This window comes from Dysidea avara, chromosome 7 (genome assembly GCF_963678975.1).
Source record: "Dysidea avara chromosome 7, odDysAvar1.4, whole genome shotgun sequence".
NCBI classification, from domain to species: Eukaryota; Metazoa; Porifera; class Demospongiae; order Dictyoceratida; family Dysideidae; genus Dysidea; species Dysidea avara.
In genome coordinates this window covers 34,923,069-34,935,186 of record NC_089278.1, presented here as the reverse complement: position 1 = coordinate 34,935,186, position 12,118 = coordinate 34,923,069, and the positions used below count along the sequence as shown (strand labels likewise).

General features: G+C 37.6%; 1 protein-coding gene across 2 annotated transcripts; it reads right to left on the bottom strand.

Annotated features, from left to right (window-relative positions):
- Positions 1-3,012: 3,012 nt before the first annotated feature.
- On the bottom strand, positions 3,013-12,117 carry LOC136259537 (uncharacterized). Of its 2 annotated transcripts, XM_066053000.1 has the most exons (5): positions 11,709-12,116; positions 11,597-11,650; positions 9,460-9,516; positions 7,865-7,975; positions 3,013-5,028 (listed from the first exon to the last, which is right to left on the bottom strand). In XM_066053000.1, exons 1-5 carry the CDS (start codon positions 12,028-12,030, stop codon positions 4,733-4,735), a joined length of 840 nt encoding a protein of 279 aa, XP_065909072.1. In that variant the 5' UTR covers positions 12,031-12,116; the 3' UTR covers positions 3,013-4,732. The 2 variants fall into 2 exon arrangements, with proteins under 2 accessions (XP_065909072.1, XP_065909073.1); XM_066053001.1 differs by lacking the exon at positions 11,597-11,650 and having other exon boundaries at positions 11,709-12,117.
- Between the last annotated feature and the right edge of the window lies 1 nt (position 12,118).

Sequence of the window (12,118 nt, the reverse complement as noted above, 5' to 3'; positions counted from 1 at the left end):
TTACGTGTTCATAATGCCCTTAAAAACACGTGTTTTAAGCATATCTTTGTAAACTAACCTGTTTAACAATTTGTACGGTCGGAGTCTTATTAAGCATCCTTCGCTGCGTAGTATGATACCAAATTTAGCGAATTTGGTTGAGGATAACAACTTGTAAATTGGGATTTTCCCTCCGAGATAATTAAATTTTCCAATGGGTTAACGTATGGAGCGCGAATTATGTCATCATCAACAGTAAATAACTGTCGCTATGGTGACATTTTCCCATTTGTACGGTCGGAATTGGATAGAGAAATTCAAGGGCTTTCTTTTATTGTATGGTGTGCTGTAAAGATTTTGTGAGTTAAAGGTTGTAAATTAGTGTTTTTGTATGTAGTGTAAAATACATGTATTTTACATATGGACAACGAATGACAGGGAATGATGAGATTTTATAATCAGCCTGTTTTACCAAGTTGAGGTTTCAAAAAAGATATTAAACTGATATTAAATTTAGTTAATGCATAATGCATAATTCTTAATTTTTAAGGGTTTAACCCAGTGTTTTGAAAACTTTTAATGTTGACCACCTGAAAATGCTTGATTTGACAAATCCCATACATATGTTTTGATATGTACTCATTACCTTGCTGTTCCAGCTGGTTGTTTATGAGACCTCACGCACAAGTAAGCAAATCTCACTCATTTTAACCTCAGGTCTCACTCTAAGTGCACTTTCTAGGTTGAGGTCTCTGCATCAGCTGGTATCCCAACTGGTCATCAGCTGGTCGTTCCCCGGTAAGGTAAATGCGGGTATTTCCGGACAGCGTACAATTCCGGACACTTTGGTACCTTTATCAAGCTAGCCGAGGAACGAAACAACGGATTGCCTTGAAATTTCTGCTGTGAATAGCTATTCTTATAGGGATTATAAAAATCGAAAAGTGTGTTCTAGTTGATTCATTCTTGGGTGCTATACACGAAGTGTCCGGAATTGTGCGCTGTCCGGAAATGCCCGCATTTACCTTACTGCATGACGCCTGGAGCGCATATCCTACACACAAAATACACAGTTACAAATATTTAAACATAGTGGTAATGTTGTTGTTTACCAGTAAAGTGGCGCCTGGCCTCTCCGCGGACGTTTACTAATCTTCTCCTTCGAGCAATTAAACAAGGGTGTGGTGCCGGGCGTTATATAGAATTACACGTACGATAAAGTTATCAGCACGAACAGGCGTACTTATTATACGGTTGTGCCTTCATTCACAGGTGAATCTATCCCCACTTAGTTCATGTCTCTAGGCCTCGTAGTTTTCTCAAACATTATTTATTTATTCATTATTAATGACGTAATTTTAACCGCATTTCGTATTATTCTTAGTACTTGGTTGTATAATTCAGCAAAGCTGATTAAGCCCAAACAATTACAAATTATAAGTGCTGTTCAATCAAGTTTGAAAATGTAGCTAGAGTGTTCAGTTCAATTAGATGCGGTGGCAGTGAATTCCATTCCTGGATGGTTCTTGGAAAGTAGCTTGTCATGTAGGTGGTGGTGTTTGTTGGTGGTAAAATCAAGTGAAACGGATGATGATGTCTAGTGTGTCTGGTGGTGAAATGAATGTATTCTGGTAAAGATAACTGAGCCAATTTCTCTATGCATGATTTGATAGAACAAATTAAACCTCTGTTGCTTCGTTCTCTTCACTAGGGGTAACCACTGTTGTCTATAAAGCTGAATTGCATGACAAAATGTGTTTAAGTCAGGTGCATTAGTTAAGCTAATAGGTAGTGAGTTCCAAAGTCAAACTGAATGTGGGAGAAAAGAATGAGTTAATTCTAGCAGACTACACATCAGATGCAAGATTACCATCTGACCCACACGCTATTTTTGTACAATCATCTTAATGTGTAATCTTGCATATGGTGTTGTAAAGCAATAATATATTAGGACAATTCTAGAGCTTTCCCGGAGTGGGATCTATTGGACTTCTTGACCTGAACTTTGTTACTGTGTAGCCAAGTATGTGTAGCTAGTTAATTTTGTACTGTAGGGCTCCTGCACTGATCACTCTTTGGCTATCAGTGTGTGGTAACCCTGAGTCTAGGTCTGAAGATGTTTGTCATCATCATTGGGTATGAGTTAGACTATATAGTATTTTATATTTGCAACATTTAAGTGCTTTGCCAGATATATACGCACAAGCCCGAGGGCCACAGGCCCGAGTGCGAGTGCGTATATACAGGCAAAGCACGAGTGCCCATGGTATAACTACTTTAGCATGTAGACTCACCTAATTGGCAAAATCATTAGTTACTATACCCTTCTCTTATATAGGGAACCAAGTAAGCTGTAATTGTGGGATTAAACTTTGCCAAATAAACTGTGATTGTGGGATTCAATTTTAATACATCAAACAGTAGTTTGATTTTATTATTGCTAATATAGCAATTTTAAGAGACTAGTGTTAATTATGTTACTTTAATTGCTACATTTACAAAAGTAAAAAACAAACTACTGCTAATGTATTAAAATTGAATCCCACAATCACAGGTTGTTTGGCAGAATTCAATCCCACAATTGCAGCTTGCTTGATTCCCTATATAAGAGAAGAGGATAACAGTAAAGCATCAAAGAAATCTGATGATTACAGTGTGCACACCTATTAGGTATGCAATGTCAAGTTAATGAGACGTATATCTCGTTAAGGCAGTGTGTAACGAGATATGCAATGCATATATCTCGTTAACATTTTGAGTCAGTGCAATATGTGATATATATGCACTGGCTTTCCTTTGATCTGAGGTGTGAAAGTGGTACATATATATATATATATATATATATACGTATACACCAATGTAAAAACAAACAAGAGTAGCCATCAAGCACTAGCAGTACAGTGGTAGGGCATGGGTATTCCAAACCTGGACTTCGAACTTCGGTTGCGTCAATCTTGAGGTCCTTTTTGTGTCACGATTTTTCTAAGTTAAGAAAACAAAAAACAATTACTGGCTAAATATCAACAGCCTTACTTTAATACAGCCAGCTCTCAAATCAATATTATGTGGACTTATGCGCTGATCATAGTCTAGTTATCAGTGCTTCTCTCACTGGTACAGCCAAATCTGGCTAATTCACTTGACCTGCCAGGTGGTTGTTGTTCTTGCATCATAATTATGTTCAGTGCTGCAGATTTGTTCTTGCTCGAGTGGTTGTTCTGCTAATTATGGCTACATGTTAGTTAGGGTACTTGTTGGTCATTTTGTTGCATGTTGCTGCTGTGTGATTGATGCTGTTATTGATGTGGCTGCTGTCACTGTGGTGCACTGTCGTTGTCATTTTCTTGCTATTTCTTTATTAATTGTTTCTGGTCCAGCTGTTGTTGTTTACTACAATTCTGTAAAATTTCCATGATACTGATGTGTATGTGCTGCTTGATGGTCTTCACTGAGATTATTTACAATTAAATGTTTTCCATGTCACAGGCTTGACCCCTGCCTTTCTCTGTATTCATTTCTTCAGCATTACCACACAACACTTCTTAGGATGTTCACAACATTCTTCTGTGATTAGCTACATCAATGCAGACGATACAAACACTGAGTATTGTTCAATTAAGACATTTATTCAGGTGAACTGGTCGTGTGGCAATGCCATACAATCAAATACTAAGTCAACTGATATAAGGAATTGTGTCACACACCTAAGTAGAGCACATTAAAGTGTGATAGGCGTAACTGTATGTACGTATCTATGTATGTATGTAAGTACGTATGTATGTATGTAGTCCCTTTCAAAAAAAGTGTTTTAGCTTCCTATGAGATAAAGAACTATTACCATTGCAATAATGAACAAAATGACTAATAATGTAACATCATTATTCAGGGGCAGATCTAGGGGGGTTTCTGAGGTTTCCAGAATCAGGTCAAGTCTATTCAAGTAATCAAAATTACATTTTACATTGATCTGCAATGGTACAACAGTCCAAATTGAAATACTCTAATAGAGCAGTCAACCGCCCATAAAGATGTCACATTTTGTATCTCTTAACTTCAGAGAACTGTAAGTAGTTAGCTACTTAATTTATCTGTGCCAACTCAGTAAAAAATAGTCTAAAATCTATATGAGTGTTAAAATCTGAAAGGGCATGCCCCCCCACGAATATCAGAATAACATCCACGTCTCTTGTATGCTTCAAACATCACATGGCTCTGTCCCTTTACTCTTTAGCCTGCACCTGATACTGTGCCAACAGAAGCAAGTACAGTTAAGCAGCCTACATAGCTATATCTTATTATTATATTTTTCCTAACATAATCATATTTTAGACTGTCAATTTCTTTGGTGAACATTACAATTTCAGATCACATAATTTTCTGCCCCCATCATACCCCCTAGATTTAAATTTACATACAAGTTTGAAAACCAGTCACCAAAATTCCTGGGGCTGCCCTTGTTTATAGTTCTACTGGTGGTGACATTAGAGGTGGTGAGGAGGATGACAGTAGATTGAACTATCTAAGTAATCTAACGTGACACACAATGATTATGTTATCACAACTGATAGACTTATAATGAAACCTCAATAGGGTTATGTTTGAAACTGCAGTATTGAAGTGGTCATGTATAAAGAAGTGGTCATGTAATAAAATGGTCATGTTCCATGACTTGGAATTACTGTACTTGATAAGGTCTACTATCACAGTTTCATAGAATAGCAAAGTAAAATATACAAAAATAAAGGGCATACTGCTAAGTAGTTAAACTTTCCTTCTTTAATACATCAATGACACCTTCAAAGTTAATATCCAATTCATGTAACACAGCAAGAAGTGTTTTCCATGTCTTTGGTTCTCTTCCACTTGCAGAAGCAATCCATGTCCTCAACATTTTCTTACAGGCAGATCTCATATCACCTGACCGGGATGCTTCAGCTTCCATGATTTCCATATCATGGTCATCCAGTCTTAAACGGTACCCAATGTCATTCCAATGTACGGCGACTTTTGGTGCCACTTTTACTACTATATCCATGGTGACCTTTTTATCTGTATGTAAAGATTACAACCATATAATGTACATGGCTCTTAAGTTACCACATTAACCTTGATATCACAAGTAATATGTATGTACGTGTGGTATATACCCAGAGTTAATATAATGGGAAAGGGAAGCTGTATAGCCAGGCAAAGTTATTGCATAAAGCTTAAATGATTTCCTATCTCTGTAACATAGAAAATTTTCTCATCAGACACATAGAGTTTAAGTGGAAATACTGTATTGGTGAATCAAAAATTTGGTGTTTTGGAATAACACACTTGTTAGCATCATTGCACATCCTTTAAGCCAGCAATATGCATGTATTAGAGTGCATACAGTTGATTCCTATGTTTACAACAGAGGATAGAAATGCCAACAACTCACACATGTGTTGGAAACAGAAGGCGTGTCAACCATGATATCCCACTTTGCAAATGTCCATTAAATTTGACACTCCATGATGCAGAGATGCTTTGCTGCATTTTTAGTAGCACTGTTTTCAAAACCATGCCTTTTATTTCAGCATGGTGCTCAAATAACTGTGAATGATGTATTTGGTATACTTCTTATTTGATGGTATGTTTTAAAATAGACAAAATTCTAAAGTAAAAGTGACCACAAATTTTCACACATATGGTATGTCACTCCAGACATGAGGGCATGTATTCACCCAGCAAGCAGAGGGTGGTTGTCAAGATGGCTGATAATGGCACCTCTGTGTAAAACTGACTGAGGATAGGGTAGTCATGATTGTATTATATACAAGAAAATATCATCAGAAACAAACAAAACCTTTAAGGGAGTACTACTGTCCATCATTATCATGTATGTCCTCCCTCATTATCAGGTGAGCTGATTTGCTGGTTGAGGTGGACATAAACTGTATGTCTATGTGGCTAACTTTAGTTGCAGTAAATAAAACCATGTCATATAAAATGAAGCCTTTTGTGCAATCAATTTTATGGGACAATGTGGCAATAGATACTCTCCCAAGTTCTTAGTGTTGCTTTTGTTTCCATATGCAGTAGCAATCACGGTGATGTAACACCCCCACCTTTACTTCTCACTGCTCTGTTCAGGCCTTTTGTGCCTATGAGAGCATGGCTGCATTATCAGTCATAAGGAATTTGACCTCACACTAATAGAACGCTGAGTGCCCTCTGATTTTCTCAGGTCTGGTTTTCCCAGCCCAGGACTAAATATACAACAAATAAGCAACAATGAGGTGGCTACTACTGCTAACTAGAGGAACAAAACATTAGTCAAATACTTAGTCTAAGACAAGTAAGGGATCAGTAACAGTGATGTGCCCAGGTTTAGAAGAGTGGTGGCTACAAGAGATAGAGTTGGGTCCAGAAATGTAGTGTGGGGCCTTGACTTTGTATGTCAGAGGTGAATTTGTAGTGGTTGGTGAGTGGTAGTGGTGGCTATTTTATTTGAGTGGTGGTCGATACCGACCACTTGCAACCACTGTGGGCACATCCCTACAGTATCCATAAAGAAAACTTGTCCCAGATGGTCTAGATTGTAGCCATGTACATCAAGTTGTACTGACCTGATCACAAAACAGTAGGTATGGAATACTGAAAGTGAGCACTCAAAGGCTCAGTTAACAATTTCTGTACAGCAGTTTCATAGGTATAGAAACATCACCATCTCCCAAATTCAGTACTATTATGTATGGGGTGTTTAGCATAATTATCTTTTAGCAAACCAAACAGCAAAATAGTTATTATATCAGGGTATCAAACAATACAGGTGATTTTCATCACGTATGATATTTCGATGATGGTTTTCAGACATTACTTTTTAGTGGCACATGTCACTTTAGGGGGGAACCCTACTAAACATTTACGGGAGTCTTACTCCATTCAGCATCAATTACAGCATTAAAACAACACAACACTTACAGGAATCTGGATATTGAATAAAACAGATCGCCACAACTCAAAATTTCGTCTGCCAATCTGACAACAATCACAAGGCTAGAGGCCAAATAAAGCAGTGCATGGCCACCATTTTTAGCCACAGCAACAAACTGGTGGGATGTGTCTTTTGTAGTTCTGATAAATGTCTATACTTTCTGTGCTTTGCCATTCTTTTTATATGGTCGTCTTCTTCTTCATGGAAACCATACCAAGGTATTACTTTTCCATATCAACACTTTCCTTGAAGAAATGTATTTAGATGCCACAAAACTATTACAGGCAGTTAACAAACTGTAGTATTGTGTAGCAGCTAAGTTGCGTTTTTAAAACAACATGCCCCCTTAAATGATCACAACGACGATATAGCTCTGTAGGAAAACAAGGTATTGTGCCACGCCCACTTGCTTAATCTACTGCATAGCTGAGTGGCGAAATTGAGATACTCTAATACAGCAGTCACAGCCATATGTATATTTCATAGCTATGCTCTTACACAAAAGTTAACAAACTTGTGCAATTAAAATTATTAATTTAAAAGGAAGTAGAGTTCCAGTGATAAAATGTAGTACAACAAGAGATGATGGTAGCTATGAGGGAAAATCCCTAGCTACTTGGCATTATAGCAATGTGGAATAATCCCTACTTTGGCATTACCAAGTAGGGAATTTCCCACAAATTGGAGGGATTTTCCAACAAAGCTACAATGCCAAGTAGCTATGGATTTCCTCTCATAGCTACCATCATCTCTTGTTTCACTATTTTTATCACTGGAACCTACTTCATTTTTAAATTAATATATTTTTATTGCTGTGGTTTTACTATTACGTATAATTAGGTGTAAAGTGAAATGTCATCCACAGGGTCACCAATGGGACCAAGCCTCAGTAATGTGCTCATGAAATGTGTTCATACTAACCTGCTATAGCAATCAAACCAAGATCTGCCATTCCAGGAGAAGTATTAGATGCTGATGCTCCAGCAGTAGCAGCAGGTGTGGATGAAGTGTGAGTTGATGTGGAAAATCCAACTGTGTAGAATATAACAATCAAAATTATACATGCACAAAACATGAACATGACACACTGACAGTCAATGCATTAGTTATGTATGGTACAATAGTAGTCAGTTGTAATCATTAATAGATTTGCATTCTTCCATAAGGAGTATAGATCAGAAACAACCTCACCACTTGGTAGTGATCTCCATTAAGCTATAAAATTCCCCTGTAAGGGAGTAGTAAAGATAACTAACATTTAATGGAAACAAACTTTTCTCCATTTAACATTCACTGTATAATGCCCATAGGGACATATTATATACTGCAGCTGTTTTAGACCGACTACGCTTTCACAAAAAAAGTAAGGGTCTGGTGAAATACAGATACCACAATTTACATAGCTGCTGGTTATGTCAGATGATTGCTCTTCAAAAGCATTGTGTTGCCAAGGTGATTTTGTTACTGGCATGCATTAATTAGCTACCACCAAATTTGAGCAGTAGAAATGAGTATTTCATCACCCTTATTTTTTTACAAAGGAGCGGACTACTATTCGATACACATGGTTATAAGTGCTTAAATTCCATTGAAGTGTACATTGAAAACTTGAGAGTTAGATATTTGTTTATTAAGTGCATATGAACCAACGTAGAGGAAGGTACCTTATATACAGTAACTGAAATAGGTAGGTTATCAAACAGCCATTCACTTGTATACACAGCAATACAGTTCAGTTACTCTACAACACATAAATGTGTTGACAAATACTCTAACTGAGCAGTCATTTTAGTGTTTGAGTTACAATGTTTCAGTTATTTGACATATAGATAATCAGCTCTCTACTGTACTTCAAACCTTGTAAGCTCATGCTAATGACAACCAAAACAAGTTAGAAGTGCATAGACACCTCACAAAGTCATATTTAACAGAGCGGACAAAATTAATACTTCCCACACAAAACAACTATTAGTCATTTATAGGTACAACAATATAATAGTGACCAAGGGTATCAAATGGTGTATTCAATACACATAATAATACACACGCAATTTTACTTTTTTAGTCAACAATACAGTAAACTACTGAAATTATCTTACTAATCTGACAAGTGAATGTAATACTCTCAATAGCACCCTGACGTGTTATTCCTAAACTCTAGAATTAGTCAAAGGTCCCCGTGTTTGATCGGCTAAAACAGTATATGGTCTGATTCTGATTTGACAACTAGTGTTACCATAGTGATAGATGCCTCAGAGAAAATGACAACAATGTGGTTGCTTAGCAAAGGATGCTAGGTAACACTAAGGTAAATGCCAAAGCAACTATTACCATGGAAGTGTGATTAGCCTGCAACACATGACCTAATCCAAGAATCTTGTAAGAAAACTTGCACAATTTCTGCACGGATCTTGCAAACAGCAATAATCCTGCACTGAAGATGTCCCTTTTCTTGCAAGAATCGAAACATTACAAGACATTTTCCCTGGGAAGTACTGTACATGGTCTAGACTCACCAACGTTGCCAGTGTTCTTAGATGTTGGAAATTTCTTGGTGGTTGGCTTCACAGCACCTACATAATCAAAACAACATTGCTAAGTATGGACCATGAGTCATAACAATAGCAGTTAGTGTACCTGGTATATTCAGAGGTCTCTGAATTAAAGCACATGCCTAGTAAAACACCTGTGTCTAATATCCTAATGTGAATCATTTAGCTGACAACCTCCACATTTCACACAATGCAAAAAGATCCTTCAAAGCCAATCTGTTCACATTTAATTATGTATGTAATGATAGTGTACAAGTTTGAGAAAAAAGTTACAATGCTGAGTTCGAGAAAAGATGTTTTCACAAATAATTGGTTAGTAAGGCCACAAGATAACTATGAAAGCTTGTCTCAATGGTACTAATTTTAAATTCCCAATTGAACTACATGTGTCTATATCCATCGGAAATGTGACATCAACCATATAATCATACTTTTGCTGCTGAACCCCTAGCATATATATTTATGAACTCTCACTACAATGCTTTACTAACAACCAATTCCACATGATCACATGATCAGGGTTCACTAACTACAAATACAGTGGCTATTGGAGTGATACTTATATACGTGTTCATATCATGTTATTCATTTGGAATAGAGGTTCCTCTGTATATTACTGACCGTACTAGATATTACTCTATATTGGTGGGGACCACTTATTCTCTAATCAATACAGCAGTTACAAATACTATAATGCTGCTATATAAATTGGTATGTGTAATTGTGCATCAAAAACACAACAGAAAATTACAAAAAAGATGAGTAGGTTGTATTGCATGGCATTATGGCTTGGGTATTTATTTCTTTCAAATAATGTGGTGATCACTTGCAGTCGTAGTACATTCACAAACCCCATGTAATCTCTAACATAATACCAGAAGCAGTATTGTCATATTTAAAATGCTAATTTGTAGTTTTTTTTACAAAAAAACAACAACATGATTGCACGTAGTAGTCAAATTTCAGTGAATTAATTTATAAGTATGTCTATACATTCACCCAAGCATTCATAATATTTGTATGGATACAAATATTATGAACTCTTGACCCACCACATTGTTGTCTTGAAACAGCTGGTTACATATAGACATCTGGTCCTGTATAAATGCCTGGTCCTGTATAAATGCCTGGTCCCTTGTAAAAGCCTGGTCCTATTTAGTTGCTGGTGGAGGTATGGAGAAAAATGCCTGCCTCTATGGTCGGCTAAGGTGAAAGTCATAGCTTGTGTTTGTATTCGGTACTGGGACCTTTTGCTGTGCATTCAAATCTTAAGAATTAGTGTGAGCAATTGTGCTCTTATTCATTAGACCAGGCTAACTTGATTGTTTCTCATCCCTACGCACATCGCTTTTCACCCCACTGGCTCAAATTTCATCATTGCTGCTGTCAATATATCACATGCACCTGTATTTTGATGCTGAGAAGGTCAACTATTGTTTTACAGCACAGTGCCTCTTATTGCTCAGTAAAATGAAAGCAGAAGGCTGTTGTTAACATTTATAGTTGCAGATAGACAGCCTACATGTAGAGTTTTGCATTTTCTTCAGTAATGAAAAATGACCTCCTGCTCACATGCAAATCCCAAACTTAAACTTCATGGATGAGAACAAGTAATCAAGTTTGTCTGGCATCAACTAACAAGAGAAAGGCCAGTCTCACATGGCTAAACTGTTATCTTGCCTCCTCTTTTTCTGTGTGACGTCATTGGTCAGCAAGATAGGGTCTGGTGAATTAGCATTGATAAAGTTGCATTTAGTGTGGGCAAACAGTTACCATAGTTTCTCCTTTTCTTGCTGGGAAATGCTATGTAGCCATATGTAGCAACAGCATCAGCCCTGTTTAAAGTCTTGTGGTAAAATTTATGTTCTGCCATGCCAACATACAGCTAGCTAATGAAACCAAATTTTGGTGGAAATTCATAACCTAATTCACCAGACCCTATCTCGCCGACCAATGATGTCACAAAGAAAAATAAGAGGCGAAACAGCGGTCTGGCCATGCAAGACTATACAGAAAGGCCTGGTGATCACATGTCAGTGCTGGAGTCACAATTGCAAGCCGTACAGTCAACATGAGCCAAGCTACGTATTAAGCTACTTACCAGATACTATATTCTTATCACTAAACGGTTTTTCCTTCAGCTCCATGTACTTTTCTGGTCAGCAAGGCCCAAGGTAATTCAAAAATGACCAACAAAACTGGCAGTCACTTACTGTTCATCTCACTAGCCAATTTCTCGTACGTTGAAATGCTGTTGAAGACGCGAAGTAACTTGCCAAAACTCAGTGGGCCGTTAAGAGCAATGTTGCCCCTAACGTCTGTCAACATCGTCTCCATCTTAGCGTGATCCGGCAAGAAAACTGCTATTCCTCCCATAGTGGTTGCCGCGTTTACCAGTCCCTCCTTTATAAACCGGCCCTGTACTGACGCCGGGTTGACGTACAACTTCATGTTGTTGTAGAAATAATCAAAAGCCCCTAACTCAGCGAAATACGGATCGGGATTGGCTGCAGATGCTGTCTCGGACGGCTCCATGTTGACTCCCAGGTGACTCCTCACACGTCCTCAAGTCTTCTAATAACTTCGCACTTAATAAGGGAAAACCCTCGCCCATTTCTTAGGA